A 27,189-nucleotide genomic window follows, 5' to 3' on the forward strand; every position below is an offset into this window, starting at 1 on the left:
TCAGAATGTCTGGAGGAGGGCAGCCAGAAAGGTCAAGGCCCTTGAATCTATGCCATATGAGGGAGGATCAATTCAAGGAACTTGGGAATGTTTACCCTGGAAAAGAGAAGATGCAAAGAAGACAATAGCTGTCACTTTAAAGGCTGCCGTGTGGAAGAGAATTCAAACTTGTGGGGTCCTGGAGGGTCAGGGTAGAGTAATGAAGAGAAGTTGTAAAGAAGCAAATACAGGCTTGAAGGAAAAGCTTCCCAACAAAGCTATTTAGAAGTGGAGTGAGCTGCTTTTGGGATGAAATGGGGCAGATAGGTGGTGCAGTGAGTGGATAGGGTGTTAAGCCTGGAGTCAAGAATACTCATTTTCAGGAGTTCACATCCTGCCTCAGATACTTACTAATTGTGTGACCGTGGGCGAGTCACTTAACCCTGTTTGCCCTGGTTTCCTCATCTGTAAAATGAAATGGAGAAGGAAATGGCAAACCAATCCAGTATCTATGCCAAGAAAACCTCAAATGGGGTCACGAAGAGTTGGAAATGACTGAAACAACTGAACAACAACAAAGGGGTTCCTTTTCACTGAAAGTCTTCAAGGAATGGCTGGATGATCATTGGTTTCACATGTTTAATGGGGATTATTTTCCAGTTATGAATGTATTAAATGGCCTCTGAAGTCCCTGCCAACCCTGAAATTCTGTAATACTATGAGTGCTGTATTTGAGTTTACCTGTTTTGGGCATTGTGTTTGGATGCCCTAGAGCAAAAAGGCCTTAAATATGATCTCTTGTTGGAATGCCAACCTTTTCTCATTTCTCAGACCTTTTTTACTAAGGACTTTAAAAAATGTTATCCTTTATTTATCCTATCCAGTTATCCAGCTATGGCAGTGTGAAAGAAGAAGACAGGAAATTGAGTAGAGAGATCTCCAAGTTAAGTAGATCTCCAAGTTAAGTGTAAAAGCTTTTGAAAAGTTTTGAGTATTTAAATACAGATTCTTAATTTTGAAATGCACCCAAAGTAGACTAGTTGTGTTGAAGGCAATTTTTAATTTTTAAAAATGTACATTTTTGTACACATTCTTTAGCCATGTTGACAAGCCTGTAACTGGTGAACTTTCCAATGATGGTGGTGAGGAATAAATTCATTCCTACCATTGTTTTACTTAGAAACACTTTGGGGTATGTAAGTAAGCTTCCATTGTATTTTTCCATCTCCTATATCCAACAATAGGATATAGGAGTATAGAGGGAGGATATAGGATATAGAGGGATTGCCTATATCAGTGAAATTACAGATCAGTTGAGGGTAAATATCATACAACTAACTCATAGCCAATGAAAATCCAAGAAGCATTTATTAAGTATCCAGATATTGGGATAGAAAAACAAAAAATAAAGAGCCCTTGCCCTATATTCTACTTATCCCATATCCAACAATGTGGATCAACTTAATAAACATTTATCAATAACTTCTTGTTTTCAAGGTGTGGTGCTAATTGTTGGGGATAGAGATACAAAGATGAAAAGCAGTGCAGTACTTGCTCTCAGTAAACTTACAGTCTAACATTCAAGGGATCTGGGGGAAGGTGTTTGGCTTCCACAAGTATGATAGAAGAAAGAACGTGATAAAGACAAAGGGAAGCCTGGCAAAGGACTATAAAATTTTTATGGTGCTGTCAAGAAAGAAATATGCCAACTTTTCCTCCTGGCCCTTTTTGTCAGAGGTTATGGAATAAGGAGCATACAGCTTTGGAGTGGGTGCCAATATCTAAGACATTGTCAGGAAGAAGCTAAGTTCCAGCGAATACCAGAAGATGCAAGAAATATGAGGGGAAGAAATCTAAGGTAAATGGGAAATTAGAGGGCACAGTGCAAAGGGAGCACAAAGGAGGATAGGGCCAGGGAAAGGTTAGGGCTGAGTTTATAATTGGGGAATGATGGAGGTGGCAGATGGCTGCCAGTGTGTACTGACTTCCCTGCTGATCCCAGGCATCTTGTATAGCTTGGGTCTCAGGCTAAGCGTCATACCAACTGACTCTAAACATTTAGATTCTTAAGGTATCTCAAGAGCAGACTCCTTTGTCAATCAATAGGTACATATGTTAACAGTTTGATAGTTTACATGAAATAGAACTAGATGTTTGAGTGGATCATAAGCTCAGCATAGACCAGTTATGTGATCTGGCTGCTAGAAAGATTAACTTGGTCTAGGCTTCATGTCAGAAATTTTTCTGATTTTCAACTCACTATCACATAATTTTGTGGCATAGGTTGCCATGGCCAAAAAAGTTTACTCTGCTGGGTGATGATTTCATTACAAAAGTGGGAAGGGGGAGGATGGGGAGAAAAATATGCGAAAATATGGTACAGGAGAAAAAAAGAAGAAAGACCAAAAACTTGTCTATCTGCCATTTTAGTACTCAAGTAATTTTCTTAATGCATCACCATGATTAGAAGTCTCATCCTCCATATCATGAATTCTTTGTTCTAAGAAAAGAATTAGGAGGGGCCAGACCTGGCCAGCATCAAATAATATCTTAAAAAATGAAAGTTTTTAATTTTAATTTTTAAATTTTAACATTTTAGTAAACAAGAAAAGACTTACCTACATGTAAATTATCCCTGTGCCACACCAGACCACTGACCTGTCAGATCTAAGATCAGACTTATAATAAAAATGGAAACATTGTATTGTTATGTAATTGTTAAGATTCAACCCTGAATTTGTTAAACAAATTATTATAAATCAGATATGGCAAGGATAATAGAAATTACACTGACTGTAATAATTTAATCCAGTAGTCAGATTAATATAAATTGCTACAACAGGAAAATCAAAGAAGTTCAAAAAACTCCTTAGTCAACAAACGTTTGATTTACTCACTAAATGGAGAGTGATAGCGACTGTCAAAGGCAGCACCATGTTAGAATAAAAATGTTTGGGGAAAAGGATGATGGCAGACTATGAGCGTTGTTGTTTCATGAATGAGTAGAGGGCAAAACCAGTCCAAAGAAAGATTGGCAAGATATCCAAGGTATCCCAAGGACATTCACAGATGAAAATGGAAAGAAGCCTACAAACAGAAGAAAAAAAAAGGAAAAGAATTGCAAACACTATTAGAACAAATCATTTTCTTCATCAAGAATCATCCAACCACCGCTGTGGGACCATCCCACCACAGTTAGAAGAAGGAGAAAAAGGACTAGAGAAAACAAAGATAGGAAAAGCATCTGACCTGGATCAAACATATAGAAAGGAGGTCACTACTAGAGGAAGACACTTGGAACTGAGGGACCAATTTACAAGAAACTAAAGGAGGAGAAGATACTGAACACATGGGGGGAAAAACACCTTGGGCCTTATTGGTAATAACAAGTGACCAAGAAAATGCCAATCTCTATACCTATATTGCATTTCTACAAATCATTATGAGGGTTATTTATTTGCATAAATTGAGGGCATCCTTGATGAGAGTCTTTGAAAGGAACAAGCACACTTTTGCAATGATATTCAATAATTGACTGTGTAGTTACCATATCATAGTTGACTGAAAGATGTGGAAAAATTAAAGAACCTGTTGTCTCTCTATTACTTGTTGATTACAGAAAAAACATTCCACTGGGTAGAACAAAAGTTGCCTTATAGGTTCCTTTACCATCAGTACATCAAGGTAATTCAAGACTTCTCGGAAGATGTCACAACATCTGTTCAATGATCTAAACATCAGGTGAGGCATAAAATAGGGAGATACAGACTCACCAAAGCTATTCGCCACTGTTATGGAGGAGATCAGGCATGAGGTTCAGATTGGGAAGAGTAGTGAGGTCCTCCAAATGTTCAGCTGTTTGCCGATGACATTATATTGTTTGCATCAAGCCCCAAGACATTGTAGAGCCTCATGGAAAAGCTCTGTAATAACTCAGAAGGCATTGGCTTATTCATCTGTGTGGGAAAGACCAACGGAATGAAGTAGAATGTTTATTGTTCATATTCAATGTTCATCTGAATGAACACCCTACAGAACTTTACAACAGTATGTATATCTGGAACAGACAATACTGATCAATGGTAAGCTGGGCCTAGAATTGAAAAGGAGTAGAAGAGTGGGCTGGATTGATTTTAAGAGATTATGAAACTCCCTTATTGACTCCAAGCTTCCCATAACAGTAAAGACCCATCTTTTCAATGTAGACATTTTCCTGGTGTTGCTATATGGCAGTGAGACCTGGGACACCACTGCCTTTGATGAACTAGAGATGAACATTGCCCAGAGAACCACGAAAGGGCATGTAGTGTCTGTAAGCAGGCTGTACCATATAACTAACAAGGAACTCTGTGATGAACAGGCATAAAGGATGTCATTTGAGAATTAATTGTGCACCAGAAAGAGAAGATGTGCTGGTCAGGTGGCAAGAGGGAGGGATGACAGGTAGACATCCGGAGTAGAGTGTTTCACTAGTACTCTCACAATGTTGGGTGAGAGAAAGGAAGACCTCTGGTATAGTGGGTGGACCCGTTGTGGGAGGACATGCATGAGAAACACAGGATGAGTTATGATATGCTTCATTGGGTAGAGCTCCCCAGCTCAATGAAATCATAGAACTATTTGAGTGTTTGAATCTTCCTGAATTTTTAATTAGCCTTTCTCTTGAGTGAAGAAGATAGCTATTGTCTATGAAATAATATTGCCAGGTTCATTCCTCAGTTTACTTGCTGTGACATTCAACTGGCTTTTAATCATTGAGCTCTTTGCCTTAATGAATATAAATTTTAAAGCACTAGAATCTCCCATGAGCCTATTTAATCTTCTAGGAAAGGTGAATATCTCAGGAAAAGATGGCTTTCCCCTATTTTCCACAAGCTGTTGGAGCCCTTGGGTGTCCAACTATCCCAGGTGGGTTTTCAAGCCCAGAGAGTGACAGTAAGAGTTTGTCTAAACTGCTGCCTCAGCAAGTTAGTACATCTGGTTTTCCTCTTGGAGATCCCCCAGCGTTTCTTGTCTGTAAGTGGATTGAAACAGGAGCATAGTGTGAGACTGGCCGGAAGACGTCTGCAGGCACAAATGGTACAGGATCAGATAAAAAAGCAGGCTCTCCCAAGCACTCTTAACAACAGGAAACTTTCCAGATGACCAGTCTGTTAGTCCCATCACTCATGGACTTTTCCTCCTCCCCCATCCCTCCTGGCCCTGGATGCCCTCCCTATTTGTTGACTTTACAGAGATTTGTTTCCTTCCAAGAGAATGATGGAGTAAGGCATTCTCCAGGTCGCTAATGCTTAATTAATGGGGAAGCCATTGGAAGCTGCCAGTAGTACCAGGAAGCCTTTAACTTAATCCTTTGTTAGTGTAATTGTTGCTAGAGACCCCTGGGAAAAGTAGGATTTTTTAAAAAAAAAAACTGTTTTGTGTAGGTATCTTTTTTAACTGTGGTCCCTGGCAAATTTCCTAGCAGGCTACCCACCCATCATAAGATGTAGTGGGTGGACCAGTCTCTCTGGTTTCAGGGAAAATGAAGGGAAAAAAAAGGAAATAAGTGACATTTATTGCCTACACCTAAATGGATAACAGTGGCAGTTTGTAACTAAGAAACTTTTTGCTGACAACCTTTCACCTACAAACAAAGCAAATACAATGGGCTCTGAGGGATGCTTGGCCAGGATGGTGTTGGGTCCTGGGGTGTCCGGCCAAGCATCTCCGAAGATCGGTGTCCAGGTTGGTCAGAAACAGATCTTTCTTGTCAATTTCTCCAGCAGAGAACAGGAGGATTTTGGCTGCTCACCTGGTGATGACAACTTGGAGGGGAAGCAACTAGCTTGGTTGTCTCGGCTCATTCTCCCTAGAGGCTGGGCAGGCGTTTTCATGAGCTACTCTGAGGGGAAGGAGAGACATGGGTCCAACTGGGCAGTTTTTCAACTGGGGTCTGCATTGATAGCTGTCTTTGGGAGGGGTTCTCAGAGAAAAGCTTCAATCTTCTTGGGCCTGCAGAGGCAGAGTTAAGAGCAGTGAGTGGAAGCTGAGAAGAGGCACATGTAGGTTGAGTGTAAGAAATAATTTCCTAATAATCCGAGCTTTTGCTTTGGGAGTAAGTGGAACACCCCGTTCCCTGTCCCTTCCATTGCAGGCCTTACAGCAGAAGTGGAAATAGGGGATCTGGTTTGGCTTCTGGTTTTACTAGGTGGCCTTGAGGCCCCTTCTAGTTCTGTGGTTTTGTGGGCTCTGTCCTCACATTCAACAACTCTTTTTTTTTTGTCTTGTTTTTTTTTGTTTGTTTGTTTGTTTTTTTGTTTTTGGTGAGACAATTGGGGTTAAGTGACTTGCCCAGGGTCACAACAGCTAGTAAGTATCATGTGTCTGAGGCCACATTTGAACTCAGGTCCTCCTGACTCCAGGGCCCACGCACTATCCACTGTGCTATCTAGCTGCCCCTCAACAACTCTTGATGAGCTTTTATGAGGTTTGAAAAATAAAAAAGCAATTTGAATTTTCCTCAGAAATTTTTATCTGACAATTGGACCTAGAAATGTACTGCTTATCTATTGGTGAATTAGCCCAAAATAAACTCTAGTTCATATTAAGATAAGCCATGACTATCAAGTGACTTTATTTTGAATATATTACCAGAAAGGGGAAATATAATAATGTGTTGCTTAAACAAATTAGCTTACCTTCAGCTCATAAAAATATAGTTAAGATTACGTAAGAGAAAAACACATGCTATTGAAGAGGACAAATACTTGGTGAATTGTCCTTTCTGTCTATTACTTGTAGATCTGTTCCCATTTCCCAAGTGTCCATGAACTCTGGCTCTATTGTTTAAAGCCTTGTTATGTATTCTTTGTTACTGCCTCTCTCTGTAAACAAGTTCATGCCTGATAAATGTTGTTTATCCCTCATGCAGTGGCAGGATTGGATTTTTGGAATAAATAGCTTTTTCCCTTTTTTTTTTCACCAACAAGGTAGGAATACTTCAGTGATTGACTTTTAGCATTTTTCTGGAAGTAGGAGAGGCTAGCCCCTATTCTTTCTGGGATTTCTTCACAGTTAAGTAATTCCCCTGCAAAGAAAACGTGGCATCTAGGAAGCTAGCTTACGAGTGAAAGTATTTTTATATTCCATTATAATCATCTTGGTCTTTTATAAATTTTGTGTGGTAAATTATTTCTGGTTTCCAGAAGGTGCTCATAAATAGACGGAAAAATGAATTTGAAGTCAAGACCTAGAGCAAGGAAGATGAGAAGTCCTTAGTCATCCTGAACACTTGGGTAATATTTGGTGGTTGGCTGTAGGCCTCACCTGCCTGTATGCTAGCTTCCTACACACAATTCTGTTTTTAAAAACAGCATCATCAATATGGCCCTTATAACACAACTGCCGCTCCTAAATATTTACCCTTCTGATGAAAGCTGTTATGATGAGTCATGCCAATATTTCTGTTTTGGGGTGTGTGTATGTGTGTGTGTGTGTGTGTGTAGGGTCTTTGGAGATGGGATGTATTTTCACATGATTAAATGGGAATGATGGAGGTTAGAGGAAACCTACAGCTTGGACTTGCTTATTCATCGAGGCCATTTAAGCATGTAGACATTACTGTGTTCCAGACATTGTGCTAAAGCATTGGGGCCAAAAAGCAAAAGCAAAAACAGTATGAGTCCTCAAGAAGCTTATATTCTGATGAGGGAAACAATACGTCTATAAATATGTATATTCAAAATATATGCAGAAAATATATAGTGTGCAAAGTATATAGGAAAAATAACTTAAGAGGAGATGGTGCTAGCAGCTGGGGGTTGGGCAGGGAGAAGGTAGCGTTTGAGCTGAGTCTTGAAAGAAGCCATCATTCTAAGTATTTTACAGATGTGAAAACTGGAGTGTGTAAGGAGAGTAACTGTTATGCCCAAAGTCACTCAGCTAGTAATCATTAGAGTTGGGATTTGGGATTTGAACCCAGGTTCTCTGCCTTATCCCTGGACACTTCCCAAGGTTTTAGTTTGCCAGAAGAGCTTTCAAGAGAAATCCTCTGTCTCTCCTTTACCTTCATCCACTTTATTTTATACCTGGGACTATGTATCCTTGAAATGCAGTATATGATTTTTCTTCCAGGCTTTCCTTTCTTGCTGAATATTCCCTGAGGTGAACTGAATATGTTAATATATCTCATAAGTCAGTGCTCTGACTCTTTAATCACCTCTAGGTCTTGGCTGAGTTCCTTGGAGGCTCTTTATTTATATCTACTATAGATTGCAGAGAAGTCTCAAATTGTATGCTTCAGGTGTGACTTTCATCGGAGAAGAAGTAGATCACTGTTTGAGAGTCCTGAAAATGAATTTAATTTTAGAAACTGTGTTTGCTGCATGTGTCTTACTTAACCCCTTAATACACTCCTTACCTATCAGCAGTTTATTGAGTCTTAGAAATAAGCCTTTTGGGGAAAACTGAGGCACCACCACCTCCAGTGGCATTTTCCCTTGAAAGCATTTCTAGCTTTCTAACCAATGAATGTTTTTCCTTTGTCTAGGATCCTCAAGACAACATGTCTGACAAGATGTCTAGTTTCCTGCATATTGGAGACATTTGTTCTCTTTACGCAGAGGGATCGACAAATGGATTTATCAGCACCTTGGGGTAAGAGCTGCTGATGTCTTATGTGACAGGCTTTAAAAAAATCTTTATTTCAGTAACCTAAATTTAAAAGTCCTATGGAAGGATTTTATATGGTTGTGATCACTTTTTTTTACCTGGCTATAGTAAGTATTATGGTATAAAGAGTGGGACAGTTGAAATTTATAGCTAATTTCTTTTTTCCCCCCTTCCTCCCCACCACTGAAATCTCTAGCTAATTTCAAACTTCATTTTAGTCATAACTTTTTTTTAAATCTTTATCACAAAAAGCTTTTCTGAAATAGAATAAAACGTGAATTCAGAAGGAATAAAACCTCACAAGTATAGGAGAGGAGGAGGATGTAGCTAGACAGCAGTTCATCTGAAAGGATCTGCAATTTTCAGTGGATTGAAGCTCAGTGAGTTCGTAGTATGAAATATCTTTCCACTCCCCAAGCTCTTGTTATCTTCGACTGCATAGAGAGGCGTAGGGTTCAGAAAAGGATGCTGATAGCATCACTTTTTTTTTTCTGGTAAGATCACTTATCCATTGTTGTCTTCACTTCTGAGTGGTTCATTTTAGAAAGTCTCAAGCTTGTCCAGAAGAAGGTGACCAGAGATGACTGGAGACCATGCTATATGAAGATTCCTTGGCAGATTTGGGGATAGATAGTGAGAATACGAAGACCTGGGCAGGGATGGAGGGTGGTGTGACATGATAGCTGTATTTAGGTGTTTGAAAGGTTGTCATGGGGAAGAGGTAATGGTCTTGTAGCTTGTTGACTGACTTAAAAAAATGGATGTCTTTTTTTTAATGTTATCTATTTTTCCCCAATGTGTCCTATTCCCCTTTGCCCTCCCAGAGAGAGAAGCCTTCCCCTTCCTTATATCTAAGAATTAAAAAGAGGAAGGAAAAGTTGAGCAAAATTACCTTTAACACATCACCTGCTTCTGACATACTATATAGTGTTCTTTACTCATAGTGTTGTTCAACCACTTCAGAGTAGGAAAAAAGGTACATTCTCATATTTCTTCTTTGGAGTCAAGCTTGATCATTATAACTTTACAACATTCAATTATAATGTTTTTGTTCTTTCTATTTGTATTGTTATAGTTATTGTGTGTATTATTTTCCTTGTTTTGCTTTGCATAAGCTCATGTAGGTCTTCTCATGTTTCTCTGTAATTAATCATGTCCATTCTTTCTTCTAATATAGTACTATTCCAATATATTCTTATACCGTAATTTGTTTAGTACTTGTTCAGTTTTCAGAACTAAGGAGCAGGAAGTACAGTTGCAAGGTGGCAGATTTTGGCTTGGTGTGAGCAAAAGCTTAGAGCGATCCAGTGGGCTTCCTCAGGGATTAGTGGATTCTTTCCTACTGTTGGTCTTCAAGTGAAGGTGGGATGACCCTTTGTCAGTGATATTTCAGAGTATACTGTGGTACGCTCTGGTTGGTCCAGGTGACCTCTGAGGTCACTTCCGTCTCTGAGATTCTGTAACTTAGACGTTCACCTAGAAACACATTATAATTTTAACTGGAATGTGGCCTAAGTTTACTTTCTATCTGTGGGAAAAACTTACTAAGCCAATAACGAAAAAAGATTCCAGGGTGAATATTTATCTACTTAGCAGAACAAGCTGTTTTCAGGCACTTCAGGCATTTTTAATTATATACCAATAACACACAATGGTTACAGTAGGAACAGAGGCCCCAGCTGCTAATTAGAAAGGACTCATCCATCAGTTAAACTTGAACCTCTTTGTTTTTCTCTTAGCTGTATTTCTTTTTTTTCTTTTAAAATTTTAATTCTTATAATTTGTTGTTACATTGCATAATTTCTTCTAGTACCCCTCTCCCTTGATGAGAGCCACTCCATATAACAAAGACTGTTTTTTAAAGAAAAAAAAGAATGAGAAAAAAAAACTCTTAAAACTGACAAGCAACAGATTTTGGGGCTTTGTTTTCATATTCAATTTGTAACTTATTTTATTGGATTATTTAATCCATTCGCATGTAAAGTTATAAGAGTTAGGTTTATATTTTTATCCTTGTCTCTAATATGGTTTTCTTTTTCTGAATTTGGATTTTTAAAAAATTCATCCTCTTTAAAGATACTGTTGTTTCTTAAGTTATTTTTGCTTAATCTATTTCCTTAGATTCTCTCTTTCATACTCTCTCTGTTTTTTGTTTTGTTTTGTTTTGTTTTTTTGGCTAGGCAGTGGGGTTAAGTGACTTGGCCAAGGTCACACAGCTAGTAAGCATCAAATGTGTGAGGCCGGATTTGACTCAGGTCCTCTTGACTCCAGGGTCAGTGCTTTATCCGCTGTGCCACCTAACTACCTCCGATTTTCTTTTCTTTACCCTTACATTCCTCCCTCTACAATTGATAAACGGTCAGAGGATATGAACAGGCAGTTTTCAGAAGAAATCGAAGTTATCAGATGAAAAAACACTCTAAATCCCTACTGATTAGAGAAAGGCAAATTAAAACAATTCCGAGGTACTACCTCACACTTACTAGATTGGCTAAGATGACAGAAAAAGAAAATGACAAATGCTAGAGGGGGATGTGGAGTTTTGAACTGGTTCAGCCACTCTGGAGAACAATTTGGAACTATGCCCAAAGGGCATACTCTTTGTGCATATTCTTTGACTTAGCAATACTACCTACTAGATCTGTATCCCAAAGAGATCAAAGAAAAAGGAAAAGGATGCACATGTACAAAAATATTTATAGCAGCTCTTTTTGTGGTGGCAAAGAATTGGAAATTTAGGGAATGCCCATCAATTGTGGAATGTCTGAATAAGTTGTGGTATGATTGTGATAGAATGCTATCATGCTATAAGAAATGATGAAGTCGATGGTTTCAGAAAAACCTGGGAAGACATATGCAAATTGATAAAAAGTGAAGTGAGCAGAACTAGCCGAACATTATACACAGAAGCAGTAATATTGTAATGATAGTCAATTATGAAAGACTTAGCTACCCTCATCAATACAGTGATCCAAGGTAATTCCAAGGGACTCATGATGAAAAACGCTATTTACTTCTGGAGAGAGAACAGATAAACTGAGTGCAGATCAAAGAATACTGTTTTTCATTTTCGTCATTTTTTGCCTTTTCCCTCCCAATGTGGCTAGTGCAGAAATTTTTTGAGTGACTTCACAGGTATAATGGGTATCTTGTTGCTTGCCTTCTCAATGAGTTGGGGAGGAAAGGAATCTGGAACTCAAAATTAAAAAAAAAGAAATGCTATAAATGAATAAATATTCTCCCATTCTCCCTAACCCCTCTTTTTGTCATCCTTTTACCTAGTTTTTGGAGTTTACTTATTAATTTTTTTTCATTCTTCCTTTAATATAATTTAATTCTTTCTTTTTTTCTTTCTCCATTAGTTGATTAAAATCCTCCCTTCCTCCTTTCTCTTTTAACGTATTTTATTAATTTTTAAATATTCTGTGTCTTTCTAAAAAGAATTTCTTTACTTTGTTATCATCATTAGTTCTCCTTTCTAAGCTGTTATTCTTTCATGGTCCTTAGGTATCTTTATTTCTTCTTTAGTCTGTGTTCCTCATAGAATTAAAGCTTTTTCTCTTTTGCTTCTTTGGAGATATTTGCTAAGGCAGATTCAAGTTTTTCAATTCTGTCAATTATTTCTCCTGTATAGGCCATAGACTCTTGCTTTGAAGATTCTTATACCATTATTCTCTTGTACCATTCAGAAACATTCTGCTGTGATTCCCTACTTTCTTGGGAATCCAAAGTTTTTGCTCTCTTGGGAATCATCATGTGTTGCTTCATTTTTCTTTGTCTTGTTATATTTACTCAGAGATTTCTGGGTTTGTTTAGATGTCATCTTCTCTTCTGATATTAATAGCTGACCTGTTGATTTGTGCACTCAGCTTTTTAAACAGAATTTTCTTCTGGGATCTTTCGTAACTTCAGTCTTTTTTCTTTTATTCCCCTATCATTCAGTTTCTGATTCCTTTTTTTTTGATGGCAGATCCCCCGAAGGTTGGAACTCAAAGGTGTCTCTGCCTCTTCCCACACCACACTGGGGAATCTACTTTTCACTAGCCTCAGTCCCTACACCAAGTGACATCAGTGAGGACAGAACTGGTCCCAGCTACATCCTAGTCTCCTTTTCTTCTGGCCTGGTGTAAGACTCCACGCTCTGGCACCCTGCTCCAGTTCTCTCTGTCCTTTAGTTCAATAGCAGAGATGTCCCAGGCCGACCAAACTTCAGATTTCCTATATCTCCACCTCCTCTGTGGTCATTAATCAGCAGTCTCTCGCAATGCTATATTGCCACAGAATGTCGAATTTAGAAGTAGATCTCAGTGCCACTTGGGAAAAACCCTCTGGAAGGGCAGCAGCAGCAAGGCCTGGTGCTCCTGTTAGGGTGGATCAGATGCTGGTGAATCCCCCTGGGGCTTGGAGCTCCAAAAGAAGCTGTTAGCTCTCACCTCCTGCCACTAAGATGTCTCTCTTGGTTGTATTTCAAAGCAACAAAACTGCATGTCTTTAAAGCTGTCCAGGAATTCCAGTTTCTCACACGAATTCAGAGTGGCCACACCCTCATTATTCCAAGTTGTGATTTTATGATATTAGAATTTCATCTTGCCCCCAATTCTCTCTTCCCTAGATTGCCCTTGAGTCCTATATAATGTCCCAAAGGGAGGTCACAGTAGATTAGAGAAACAAAGGACCGATTAGATACAAGAACCAAGTGACCAGCCAGTTAAGTAAGTATTCCCTGGATAATCAAGGACTACTCTTAGTTTCTTTGTGTGTGCAAAGTGTGAGCCAGAGCTGAGTTACTTCCTGACAGTAACTATTGTGAAAGCATTTGAGAGAGGATAACCACCAGCTCTCTTAAGACCCCAGTCCTGGTGGCAGCTTGACGCTTTCTTTCATTCCTGTGTATTGAAAATGTACTTATTTCTGATGTCATTTTCTGACTGTCATTTAAACATCTAGGAGTTTGTCCTAGGCATTATATCATTACTCTCTGGCTCTTTAGGAGTGGGTGTCTAGGGAAGCAGATTCATTTTGATGTTTAGTATTGACCCTTTGGTCTTATTTTTCTTTTAAAAAAAAGTTTTAAAAAATTCCCTCTGCTATTCATACCTTTGGGCTGCACACTGACTTCTCCTAAGCATTCTTGTAGCTTAGTAGGTTAGCTCGCAGGTACTAGATGGTGAGTAATCATTGGGAGTGAGCAGAGAGGCAGCTTGGGCATTATGACCAGGGTCAGACTCCAAACTTTTCTTAATGGTGACCTTTCTTTTTTGCTGGTGCAGACTCCTTTATGTCATATATATGTCAACGATGAGAGCTAGAGGAAGCCTTCAGTCAGTCTAATACAGCCCTCTCGTTCTGCAGACAAGGGTCAGAGAGCGGGAGTGATTTGCCCAGTCACCCAGATTTTGAGAGGAGAGATGTGAACTTGGGTCTTTTTTTTTTTTTTTTGTCAATTAATCTCTTTCCATGGTATCGGGAACAGTGGTTTCAAACAGAAGAACCAGTTAGAGATTTGTAGGTGAAATTAAATTTGAATATCACAATCCTTAATAAGCAACTAACCATGTTCTCAATTAATTTGGTCTTTGACCTTGGGAAATTCGAAGTTCATAACAAGATTGTTCATAGTACCATCATACTTGGTGGAGCTTTTTTCATCTGGGTAGGGGGTAATAAATACAGGGGAAGAGGAACAAACATATACTTACTATATATCAGGCACTGTGTTAAACACTTTACAAATACCATCTCATTTGATCCTTACAACAGCCTGTGAGGTAGGTGCTGCCCATGACCCCCATTTTATAGATGTGTAAACTGAGGAAAACATATTGAATGACTTGCCCATGGTCACTTGGTCACACTACTCGTGAATGGCTGAGGCCAGATTTGAACTTGGGTCTTCCTGACTCCAGGCCCAGTACTCTATTATACCATCTAGTGAATAAGAGCTTACATTTATGTAACTAGTGCTTCAAGGTTTACAAAGCACTTTACCTATTGTTATCTCATTTGAACTCAGCAGTTATGAGGAAGTTACTCCTGAAATTCAGAGAAGTTAAGTGTGCCTAAGTTAGTGTCATCAAACCCATTTATGCTTCTCTTCATGTCACTTCCAGTGTGACCAGATAAATGTTTGGAAAGGATAATGAGAAGTGAACATTGCTGATTTTATTGCATTTGAAGAATGAACCTCTCTCTCCTTTCCTTCTCCTTATCTTCTTTCTCCCTCCTTTTCCCTCAAAGTTGTTTTAATTTGCATTATTGGCGATTGGGAGAATTTTTTCATTGAGGGTCAATAACTTGGAGCTCTTCTTTGAAAACTTCCTGTCCATATTCTTTCACCTATTGAGGAATGGCCCTGGGTCTTATAAATTGGAATCAGTATCTTCAGTTTCTTGGTTATGCAACCTTTATCAGAGAAACTTACTGCAAAGATTTTTATTAGGGTTTTATTTTGAGTTTTACTACATATTGTATTTGTTAGTTTTAGTTCTTGAGATAGTTGGGTTTTTTTTTTAATTGCTCTTTGGGGCTTTCAACGGACACTTGAGGATAGCCATTGCAAAATTAAACCTGAACATTAAATTTGGAATATAATTGCAATCATATATAGATATATATTAAATATGTGTCTACATATTAAAGCTAGTTCTTTTCTGCCTAAAGAAATACTTCATTTAAGTCCACGTACTTTTTTAAGGACTGTGAAGATGATAAAATATAGCACTTTCATGTTTGCAAAGCATTTTGCATCCATTAACTTGTTTGATTCTTGCAACACGGGTGAAGTATTACAGATACTATTATCACCTCCATTTTATAGATGAGGATACTGGAGGTTGTGTCTTGTCTAGAGTCACACATATAGTGAGGGTCTGAGGCTAGATTTGAACCCAGACCTTACTGACTTCCAGTCCTCCACTCTGTCCATTACTGCTGCCTTCAGATGAACCTCAGGCAAACCACTGGGGTTTCTGGTCCGATTTTGTTCTGGATGCTGTTTCTGATCGTCTCCATGTGATATCTCCACATTCTCCTAGACCCTTTGCACGCCCAGGAGCTCAAGGGACTCTGCTTTGGGGTACACTTTGACCAAGCCAGATTTCCTCCTTGTTCTGAGATCATGCATGTTCTTGAAGGAGATAGATTGGCTGCCTCCAAAGACATTTGCTGGTGACCTTTTGTCTCTCCTTATTGTATGGCAGAGAGGCAGCAGTGATACAGAGGAAAGAGGATGGGATTGGAGTCATAACTTGGGTTTGAAACTTGACTCTGCCACTTACTTAGGGGCCCAAGTTTTTTTCATTTGTAAAATGACAGTTAAATTAGAGAACGTATAAAGGTCCCTTTTATTTCTCCTGTCCACCATCTTCTCCATGATCCGTGCTAACTGGAATAGCCAGGGAATGCTTCGTAGAGAAAGTGCAACGTTGTAACTGGGCCCTGAATGATGGATAGACAGAAATTCTGTCTATCTTAGGGGTTCTTATACACAAGAATGTGACTCATGACCCACAGTTTAAGAAGTGCTGGACTAGAGCAGGGGTTTGTAACTAATTTGTGTATTTAACCCCTTTGGTGAAGCCTATGGACTCCTCAGAATAACATTTTTTATTTTTAAAAATATTTTTAATAAAGTATTTAAAGTTAAAAATAGTTTATTACTTTTATTTTAACAAGTATTTTTAAACTAATCTACCCCTTTCATTAACCTTCTACCCTCACTGAGCAACTTAAAAGAAATAAAAACAAATCTCTCATTACATATCTATGTAGTCTGATATAGCAAATGTCAACATTTGTCTCTTTTAGCATTTTAAGTTCATCACCTCTCTGGCAGGAGGTTAATGGTGTATTTCATCATCATTCGTTTGGACTCATAGTTTATCATTGTGTTGATCAGAATTCTAAAGTCATTCAAAGTTGTTTTTCTTTATAATGTTAATATTGTATAGTTTTCCTAGTTCTGCTCACCCTACTCTGCATCAGTTCATGAAGGTCTTCTGGGTTTTCTCTGAAATTGTCTGTTTCATCTAGACTAGAGCAGAGTTTAACCTTCTGTGTATAACAGAACTCTTTGGCAGTCTGGTAAAGACTATTAATATCTTCTTAGAATAATGTTTTCAAATGAATAAAATAAAATACATAGGATTATAAAGGAAGTCAATTATTTTCAAATACAGTTATCAAAGTATTTTTAAAAAAAAATTTCCCTGACCCCAATTTAAACCCTCTCAGACTAGGGAATCTCTACAATTCCTTTTGACTCTTTCATTCTATTATTCTTATTTGTTTGCACATTTAAGGACCTTTGCTACTCTAGTGCGTGTATGAAGGCATTGTCCTGATTCCAGACATCAAATTCACTATAGGACCTGTAAGCGTCCATTCATTATTTATAAAATGTTTCCGGTTTTTTTGGCCAGGGCGTGCTCAGAAGTGACCTCTGGGTATGTCACAGTTCTTGTGTGGTGATTAGCTGTGGGATAGCTCAGTATGTTTGTGATTGATAGAAGGAAGTCTCAGAGGACCATTGTCTTCCAGTAGTTTTTTCTAAGGACTGAGCTGGGCTACTGCCTTGCTTGGTTCCCAGAGCGCAGGTACACACAGTTGTGTACTGCTTCCTGGTGGTTGATGCAGTATATCCATATTCTGTTATTAAGAAGGACTTGTGTTCTTTTACATTAGCATATCCTCAAGGTTTAATTGATGCTTTCTGCCTTTTGCAGTCTGGTGGATGATCGATGCGTTGTGCAGCCAGAAGCAGGGGATCTGAACAATCCGCCCAAGAAATTCCGAGGTAAGATAGACAAATAACTAAGAGATGCTGCTACTGTCAGGGAGATCTTAAATGTGCCTTGAAAAGTTTTGGAAGCAAAAAACAATCTTTTTAAGTATTTGCTTTTCTCTTGGTGCTTGCCTGATATCTCATCTTAAAACTGTGATGTCAATTTGAAATGTTGATGGAGTCTTGCACAAATAATCTGTCCCTGAATAAAATAGAACATCTGGCAAGTACAAATGAGTGGATTGCTTTTATGAAGGCCTGGACTATCTGAATTGAACTACTAAATACATTTTACTAAGTGCTAATTAGGTTTCAGGCTTTGTCTGATTGCATTTATTTCTTTAAAGGAATAGAATTTATGGATCTGATCCTGTGAACGTTTATCTCAGCACTGTTTGCTCTTTCTTTGGAGATAATCAGTCTCTAAACCTGGGAAAGAAAGCTCTTTGACAGTGTCACTTTCTGTAATTTGGTGTTTTGAGTTAAGTTGAAGGAAGCAGGGAAACTCTATGACCTCTCTTGTGTGGGCATTCTTTTTTCTTTGTCTTCATTTTGTAGCTTTGTTTAGACATTTTTGTAACTCTTCATAGTGATCCTTTAAAATGCATAAGGTCGTAATTGAAATAAAGAGTATTCTGCATCTTTTTTGTTATGCCCCCAGGATTTATCCATTTCTGGGTTCTATTCGGGGGGGGGGGCAAGGTTTGTGCTTGCATATTATATCCCCTTACTTGGAAGTACTGACTGTTTGGTGAATTAGGACTTTGACTTTTTGGGCAAAGCTGAGGAGCCTAGAAGAGAAGGTTGTATATAATCAGACTGGAGATAAGCCAAGAATTTCAGCACCGAGCTTCAGCCAATTGGTATCAAACAACTAGGAGAGGATTTTCATCCGAGGCTGGATACCAGTTTTGTTCATTCTGTTGTAGACTCTGGAATGGGTGAAGTAGCTAGAGGACTTTTCTCCTTGGCTATTTTTAGTCATACCTCTCTCTATTTTTGTCTTTAATGTAATAGAAACTTAAGATAAGAAACTCAAGATATGGTTAAGTGAACCACAACGTAGCCTGCCTAAGAATCGCTGTTTATCGTGCATAGCTTAGCTGCACCCTTGGCTGGTACCGGCACATTCCAACTTTTGAGTTGAAGGCTACAGGAGAAGAGACCTGGGCAATGCTGGGCCAAATGAGCAGTTTGACTCATGCTTAGCAGGAGCTTTCTGCAAGCAGAGAACTTTACTAGGTGCCAGGGGAGCTGGGGAGAGCAGTAGGGCACCATCCCTACCTCCATGAGGCTCATGAGTAGGGGGGGGCCATGATGCCTGCACAAATGTGTGAAGTAATTGTCTCGTGGGAGATCTTGCCATAGTGAAACAGCCTTGTCTGCCTCAGCTGGAGCTGGGCATCTTAGGAACAGAAGGAGCCAAGGTGAGAGATATTTTGGAATCTCTAGACATTAAATAAATAAAGAGGCAGTGTGGTATAGACCACACTAATAGTAGAAAGAGCATTGGATCTTGAGTCTGGGGGACCTTAGCCTCATGGTTTTCACAGCCTTCTTAAGCTGATGAGATGCTTGTTCATCTAATTGTCTGAAAGGAACTTAAGACCAGGGTGGGCTAAACTGCCATAACTGGCATAACTAGTCCTCTTGGGAGATCAACAATCAGGTATATTATGACATTAAATAAATAGTGTGGTCTACCACTGGATTTGGAGTTAGAAGCTCTAGGTTCAAATTCTGGCTCTATGACTTGTCAGCAGTAGGTCCTTGGGCAAGTCACTTTACCTCAATTTTCTCATCTGTAAGATGAAGTGTTGGACCAGAGGACCTCTAGGACCCCTTCTAGCTCTAAGTCATGTGGAGTAAATACCATGTGAAATGAGTTGGCATTAGCTTCATTCAAATTAGAAAAATTTAAAAGTGGTGGGGGGAAGGGCTGGGGGAGGGGAAGCGAGGGTCAGTGCCCCAGTATGGAGGAAGTCATCTAAGTGAGCTGTAGCTTCATTGTACAGGTATTCTCATTATCGAGGTGCCTTTGGTTTAGGGGAAATCTTTCTGGTTGAATAAGGGGTGATTCCAGAGCGATGGATTACTGTCTTGAACAAGGAGAAAACTGAACAGTATGTGCTGTTGGGCCTGCCCATGCCGGGGTCACATGCTTTGCATTTCTCTGGGAATTGTTCCTGTTCTAAAGTAAGCTGCTTTAGGTTTGTGGAAAAATCTGGTTTCCAATGGGCTCTGCTTATTAAACCTCTGCAGATGTAGGTCAGTTACTACTTAAAACCTGTCTGTAGACTTGGCTCCCGCGCAGGGATGGGTGCCTAGGCGAAATCAGCTTTCCTTTGGTAGCTTTGACATGCACGCTCTTAGGAAAGACCATGGATGTGGACAGGTGTTAACCATTTCCAAAACCTTCTCAAAGACTGAATTAGTGACAAGGCAGAATGAAATTTTTTAGGATGAGCAGTTCTTTTTGAGAAAGACCAGCTTAAAAATTTTCCCCTTCCAAAGGGATCCATGTGCATATCTCAGTTGAAATGAGCATCATTGGCATGCAAAAGATACCTGACCAGTGACAGGTCACTCACAAAGAAGGAAAACCATGAGTCCAGCCCAGTCCTTTATCTCCAGCTGACTCCTTGAGGACCCATGCACTCTTCAAACTCAGCATGTTCAAAACTCAACTCTTCATCTCCCTACCTCCCCCCACCACATAAACCAAACCTACTTTTCAGATTTCTTTTGATGATGCCATTGCCCTTCTAGTCCCTCAGGTTTGAAGCCCCAGAGTTATTTTGGACACCTCTCTCCCCCTCACTCCCAAACTAATTATTTGCAGAGTCCTTTGGATTCTACCCCCAGGACATCTCTTGAATCTGTCTCGGACTCCTCTCTTCACACAACCATGCATTCTGACCAGTTTTGTGGGACAGCATGGCATAGTTGATAGAGCAATAGACTTGGAGTCAGAAAGGTGTGAATTTGAATCCTGCCCCAGCTTCTTATTAGCAGTGTGACCCTGGGAAAGTTACTCAACTTGGTATTGCCTCAGTTTCCTCACCTGTGAAAGGAGGAGGTTGGACTCAGTGGCTTCTAAAGTTCGTTTCCAGCTCTAAAGCCCGGATCCTCTACTTCCCATGGCTGACCAAGCCATCGTTACCCTTCTCCTGGAATATTGTAAAAGCCTCATAATTGGTTTCCCTGCTGACAGATCTATCCTTTCTGATCCATCATCCCCATAGCTGCTGAAATAATCTTCCCAAAGGCACAAGTCTGACCACGTCACTCTCCCGCTCCAGAACATTCAGTCGCTCCCCATTACCCCTTGGATAAAGTATGAATTCCTCAATCTGAGGCTAATGGGCATTTATGATGCAGCTCCAGTTTGTCTCTTCAGCCTTATTTCTCTTTTTTTTCCTTTCTTGCATTCCGTATTCCCATCAAAGGGTATTACAGTTTGGTCCTCATACCTTATGTGCCCATAGACTGGTAAGAGACTCTTTCATTGTCTTGGATTGTCAGCATGTCTCAGATCAGGGGCTACTTCTTCCATGAAATCTTCTCATATTCTCTTGACTGAAAGTATTCTTTGCCTCCTCCCCTTTTCTAGTGTACTTTGAATTTCGTCTTTGACCTTGCCTTCTCTCATGCTTCACTGTGCACCTCTTGTCTCTCCCCTTCACTGCCTCTTGGTAGAATGTAGGCTTCTCAAGGGCAGGGACTGTTTGGTTTCTGTCTCTATCTGTCGTGCATGAATAATGGCTGTGATGTACAATTTAAGTGTGTACAGTACAGTTCTGTAATTGCCGTTCTTTCTAGCCTATTCTCCAGTGACACCATTGCCCACCCAAGGTTAGCAGAGACATATGGAAAATGAATGAGTTGAGGAATATGTGAATGTGATGATGGGGCCTTGATGTGAGCAGTCAGCAGAGCTTTGCTTAGTCATTTTGCTTTGCTCCATCGTTGTTTACTTGCCAAGCTCTTCTCTATCTGGAGAATAGTGTTACCTGTTCCTGGGGAAAGGGAAATCCAGCCTTGTTAGTAGTATGTGGTCCTTCCCTCAGTGGCTGTATACCACGGCTTTGGAATCATGGACATATGGGTGTGAAATGTGTCCTGAACTAAGGATTTTGAGGATATTTGTTGACAGTGCTTTCTATATTTAAATGTTTGCTACCTTCACCTTCACCCCTGTATATCTTCCAACATTTTTCGTGTATTCTTGTTAACTGAGCAGACTGTAGTGAATGTCTTCTAGAATAGCTTTCAATATCTAGGTACAGAATCCAAACTTTTTATTTTGGCACCGGTCATTGATACCCAACAGATCATTTGCTTTCCTGTGATGGGCAAAAGTAAATCTTTAAACAAATTGCTATCTTATGTTGTTACAATATATTCCTTTCCAGATTACATTTGTAGGAGGAAGGCAACATTGGCGTCACATCTGTTATGTATCAGCCAAATCCTTTGCATTATCTGAATTGATTTTGCATAATAACATTTTCTTTCAAATATTTTCAGAAGAGGACATCTTAGTAATTCCATACTGTTATTTTCACTTGGATGTGACCATGTTTCTAAGTGTAAATCTTCATTGAGGAGTATGCATGACAGCCTTTCTCTCTTTTGTCTGAATGGGTTTGGGGCAGCAGTCTTCAATAAATAGAGAAAGTGAACCCCAGCTTGAAACTGGGTATAACAAACACATTATGGCATGTTTCTCCTCCTCTTCTCTTCTCCCTCTCCTACTTCACTAGTAAAATGATGACCTCCTAAGAGAAGTGATTTTAAAACCAGGAGGGCCTTTGATTTCAGGAGCCTTTCCTTTTCAATGTAATCTATAGGTTTGTTTGGCTTTCATTGAAAGGTCAGATAGAGGCTTGGGAATAAGCCCACACTGTTGTGTTGAGAACATGATGGTCATTGTAGAATTTCCTTAATTACATTGGAGCAGAAGTGAGGCTCTCTTTCCACTCCTTGATCTTTGGTTCAGAACAAAGTGGCATTTGTGGGGCCTCTCAGATGGGCAGGAGCCTTAGGGCCAGACTCTTGACTGAGGCCAGATGTGAGCATGTCAGTGTGACGGAGGAACGTGTTTGCCTGTGTGGGGTTTGTGACCCTGTCGGGACTTCTTGGTTTAGGAAGAGAAACTATTTGAAAGTGGGCTGCAGGGGAGGGAACTCATGGTGAGACTATGGAAAAAAATTTGGTGGAAAAGGAAGATGAATAATGAGAATTCAGATTACTTGGGGAGATGGCGATAATGCAATATTGAAAATTCTGGACAGGTGATATCTTACTCTGTTGCTGGCCCCTCCTCCCCCTTTTGGACTGGACTTACGGTTCGCATTGATGTAGCAAGTTCCCTGTGCCAATGAAGGACTATTCTTCAATAGAGTCTTAGATTCCTAGGACCCTGCTAGGTTAAAAACTTGCCAAGGGACACAAAACCACTATGGTCAGAAGTTGAATTTGAACCCAGGTCTCCCAGATTCCAAAGCCACTTCTCTGTTACACCATCCTGCCTTACTTAGCTTTTTGAGGTTCAGTTTATTTGTTACCCACAGTAGGCTTTTTTCTAGAGCCAGCTCAGAGGCCGTTTGCCATTTACGGTTCAGGTTCTGGGTTGGTTTGTTTGTTTTTAAATAGTTACCCTGACGATGTATTTAGAGCTTTATCAACACTGTGATCTACTGAGTGAAGTGACCTCTAGTTTCATGGTTAGTGAACTATATGACCTGGACTGTGTAATCTCATCTCTAATCTCTGTGGACTTCCATGTCCCTACATGTAAAATAGGGTTAATTGTACCTCCCTGTCTGTTCTACCTCAGAGGGATAGCTCAAGCACAAGATTTGATAACAAATTTGAAGGCATTTTGAAAGTAAAAGCAGTCTCAAAATCCAGTCTGGTCCAACAAGTTTTCATTAAGTACCTACTATGTGCACTATTCTAGGGTACCAGTGCTACCAAGACAAAAGAAAAAATGGGGCCTCACCTTGGGGAGCTTGCATCCTATCGGCTATGTGTCAGGGGTAGGTCCAACATGTACACAGCTGAACATGGTTTGAGGAGGAGGGATAGTGCATTGAGCTAAGTGGGTAAGGAAAGGTTTCCCATGGTAAGCGGCACATGAGTAAAACCTTGACAGACCCAAGGGATTCTAAGAGGCAGAGATAAGGTATGCTGCTTTCAAATTCCAGCTTTCCTCATTAGAGCAATATCTGGTGCCTGGTGCTGCAAGGACTCTTGAGTATCCTGCTGGAGATCCAAAAAAATACCGTAGGATCTCATATGTATAGTGTAGGCATGGGGCCTAATGTATATTATCTCAGTGGATTACTAGGAGATAGAGGCCATTCAAGTATTGTCTCTATTTTGCAGAGGAAGAATCAGAAAGGTGAGGCAGAGTGACTTGGCCAAGGTTACATTTCTAGTAAATGGCAAGGATTTGGGTATTGGCACTCCAAGCTCAAATGTATCCCTCCATTCTAATGCTTTTGGAAAGTCATAGGGGGTCTTTAGGCTTCCAGAGACTGAAGACTGGACTAGGGACTCTGCCAGTTGAGGGCCTCTGGCCTCTTCGAAGTCTCTCAATAGTGCCAAGGCAGTGATGACACGCCATGATAATGAGAGATAATGGCAAGTCTTAGTGGATAATAGTCAGCATTTAGACAGCACTTTAAAGCATGCAGAGCACTAGACAAATGTTCTCTCCCGAGATCCTCACAATAGCCTTCTGAAGTAGATGCTGTTTTTATCCTCATCTTACAGCTGAGCAAACCGAGGCTGAGAGAACTTAATTGACTTGTCTAGAGTCACACAGTTTAATAAATATGAGACAGGATTCAGACTCAGTTCTTCCTAACTCCAAGTCTGGTACTCTAGCCACTGTGGCCCCTTGACTTGAAGTCCTGTATAGTTGTGTGGTCCTGGGCAAGTCACGTGTAAAGTGGGGATAGTAATAGGACCAACTTCCCTGGGTTGTTGTAAGTATCAAATGAGATAGTATTGGTAAAGTGTTTTCAAGCCTTATTAGGGAATTAGAGGGAATAACGTAAATATATATAGGGAATATATAGAACAATAATAATAATTATTTTTTAATAACAACAACAACAGCAATGCTTCAAAGATCTGAGCGATCAGTGTGAAGTGTCCTTTCTTCCTCCCAATGTCTTTTAGGTCACGGGCCTGCTGTGCCTCAGTAGACCTTTCTCACAGGTTTTGGCAGTCAAGGCAATGCGTCATCCAGTGGCTCATTCTGTTCCTGAGCCTCTCCGGACTTTTCTAGACTGGTATTCTTTTGTTCATAGTCACAGCCTGTGGTTGGGTCTGTGCTCAAAGCCTTCCTAGCTAAGACCTCCCAGAGTCTGTGCTGTGCTAGCATGACTTTTCTGCTCCACCACATCACCAACATGCGGCCATTAATACTTGCATTGTTTATCTCGCAGGGGTATTGTGAGAAAAGTAGTTTGCAAACCTATAATATGTGTGAGTTAAGTTAGATCACAGGATTGGTAGCTCTGAAGCAGGAAGGCTTAGGGGAGGCTTCCAGTCCACTCTCTCTCTTTTTTTCTCTCCCTTACTATCTAGATGAGGAAACTGAAGCCCAGGGATGTTAAAGGACCATAATAAGTAGCAGAGTTGAGATCTGAACCCAGGTCCTGCGACTCCAAATTCAGCATGTTTTCCCCTCTGATACAATAATGTAATGAGGCATCAGACTAAGGCTTTAGTGGAGGCTAAACATAGGAAGGACCCAATCAGTATAACAGGTTGAGATGCTAGTCAGGTGTATTGTAAAGGGCTGGGGAATGGTTTCATCCTAGGGAGCAAACAGCTCTATAATTGCTAAGACTCCAACTTTTTTTTTTTAGATAACCCCTGAAGCTGCCCAGTGATTAAAGTGATGCTTTCCTAAATTAGGACAGTCCTGGGGACACAGATGTAACAGGCTTAGAGAGCACAGGTGAAGTCTGACAGCGTCTCCCCTGGGACCATGGCTGTGGCCAAAGGGTTCTGTGACAGGTGATTAACAGTTACTGCATTTACTGGGTTAAGTTTGTTGACAACCACCCTCCTTCACCAACTGAACATTGTTTTAGCAGTTGCCGAGCAACAGTATCCTACCCCTCCTTTCATTTTGGCAAGGCACTGAAAGAATGAACCCATATCTTACTTAGATTTTAAAATACCCACATGGAGAAGAGAAGCAGGATAGCTGACATTTTGATTGTTCTTTTGATCCTAATCAATAACCTAATTTTTTTTTTAGTGATATTGGTATGAACATTTACTTAACTAGACATGTAGAAGTTCAATGTGTAAAATCTGAGTTGATTTAAGTTTTATTTGAAATATGAGCCTTGGGGCAAAGTGAAAAGGTTTGTTTATTATATGTACATGTGTATATTTATAGATATATGTATATATATATGTGTGTGTATATTTATATATGTGTGTATATATATATATATATATATATTTTAGTTGCAAATACAGACTCTGATGGAGCGTCTCTCCCAGTATGCTCTGTATTCACTGAAATCACTTCAAATTTAATAAAAAGATTAGTGGGTTGCTCATAATCTTCATTTCACATTTACCGGCCAACCTCAGCCTTGCACCAACAGACTCCATTTAAAGGGAACAAAACTGTAATTTAAATCAATTCCCCGGGCAACATATACCATTCACAGTGTGTTACGCAACCACAGAGTTGGTACATGTGGTGTGATTCTGCTATGTTCCCACACAGTGGAATGTGTCGCCAGCCGTATCCCTGCCTCCTTGCTCAGGAGGTGGAGAGGAGAGGCAGAAGAAGGCTTGGGGCTTCCTGATTGGGGGCTGTGGGTGCTTTGATGCCTAGGGTGACTTTCTCCTGTAAGATCTGGGTCACCTGAGTGCTGGATGTACTCATGATGATTTCACATGAAAGCCTTGCCTAAGGCTGTTTTTGATAGGCACGGACTTTTTAAATTTTTTGTGGTCACAGGAAAAATCTCAAGCAGCAACTTTGCATTAAAACTCCCAATGCTGCAAGTTTGTGGAATTAAGCCCTGAAGTTTTTGAAAAAAATCTTTTTTCTTCTTCCTCACCCCCTCCCAATATAATCTGCCTCCCTAAGTGTTGTTGGTTTTACCTCCACAGTGTCCAGCCTCTTCTTTCTACTCCCCCCCCCCACCTCCCCAGCCCTAGGTCAAGGACTCATTACCTCTTGCCTGATCGATTCCCTTCGGCTCCTCTCTTCTCATCCCGGCCTTGCCATGACCATTTTTGAAATAGCTGCCAAAGCAGTCTGCCTCAGGTTGAATGGTCTCACTCTCCTCCTCAGAAACCTTCAAGGTTTCCTGTTACCCTAAGTTGAAGATGCACATTTTATGTTTGGTCTAACATTTAAGATCCTTCCCAGCTTACCTGTTCAAACTTTATTTCACAGTACTGCGCTTCCTAAACTGTAGAGCCAAATCAGGCTTTTCGCCATTTTCCAAACTCAATACTCCAGTTGGGATCTATGGCTCTCTGTCTTCTTGACTTCCAGGATTTCCCCCTTCCTTCAAGGCTCAGATTGTATTTCATCTCCTCCATCCTAGGCATGAAAACAACTCAACACACTTGCCTGGTTCCCAACTTTCTCCCCAGCTAATCATGTTTTCTCCCATTTCAAGTTTTCTCAGAATGCTTTGTCTATAATCTTCTTGTCTTATGTGTTATATCATAGCTTCCCCACCCACCCACAAGTATAGTGTCTGAGAATCATAGGA

General features: G+C 40.0%; 1 protein-coding gene across 3 annotated transcripts in view; it reads left to right on the forward strand.

Moving 5' to 3' along the window:
• The window catches only part of ITPR1 (inositol 1,4,5-trisphosphate receptor type 1), a 394,249-nt gene that overhangs the window by 18,311 nt on the left and 348,749 nt on the right, over positions 1 to 27,189 (forward strand). For all 3 annotated transcript variants that reach the window (XM_027863906.1, XM_027863904.1, XM_027863905.1), the window contains exons 3-4: positions 8,510 to 8,616; positions 17,355 to 17,425. In XM_027863906.1, coding sequence (XP_027719707.1) covers positions 8,525 to 8,616; positions 17,355 to 17,425 — 163 coding nt within the window. In that variant the 5' untranslated portion in view covers positions 8,510 to 8,524. The remainder of the gene's footprint in view (positions 1 to 8,509; positions 8,617 to 17,354; positions 17,426 to 27,189) is intronic.

This window comes from Vombatus ursinus, unplaced genomic scaffold, assembly GCF_900497805.2.
Source record: "Vombatus ursinus unplaced genomic scaffold, bare-nosed wombat genome assembly UNPS02014773.1, whole genome shotgun sequence".
Classification (NCBI taxonomy): domain Eukaryota; kingdom Metazoa; phylum Chordata; class Mammalia; order Diprotodontia; family Vombatidae; genus Vombatus; species Vombatus ursinus.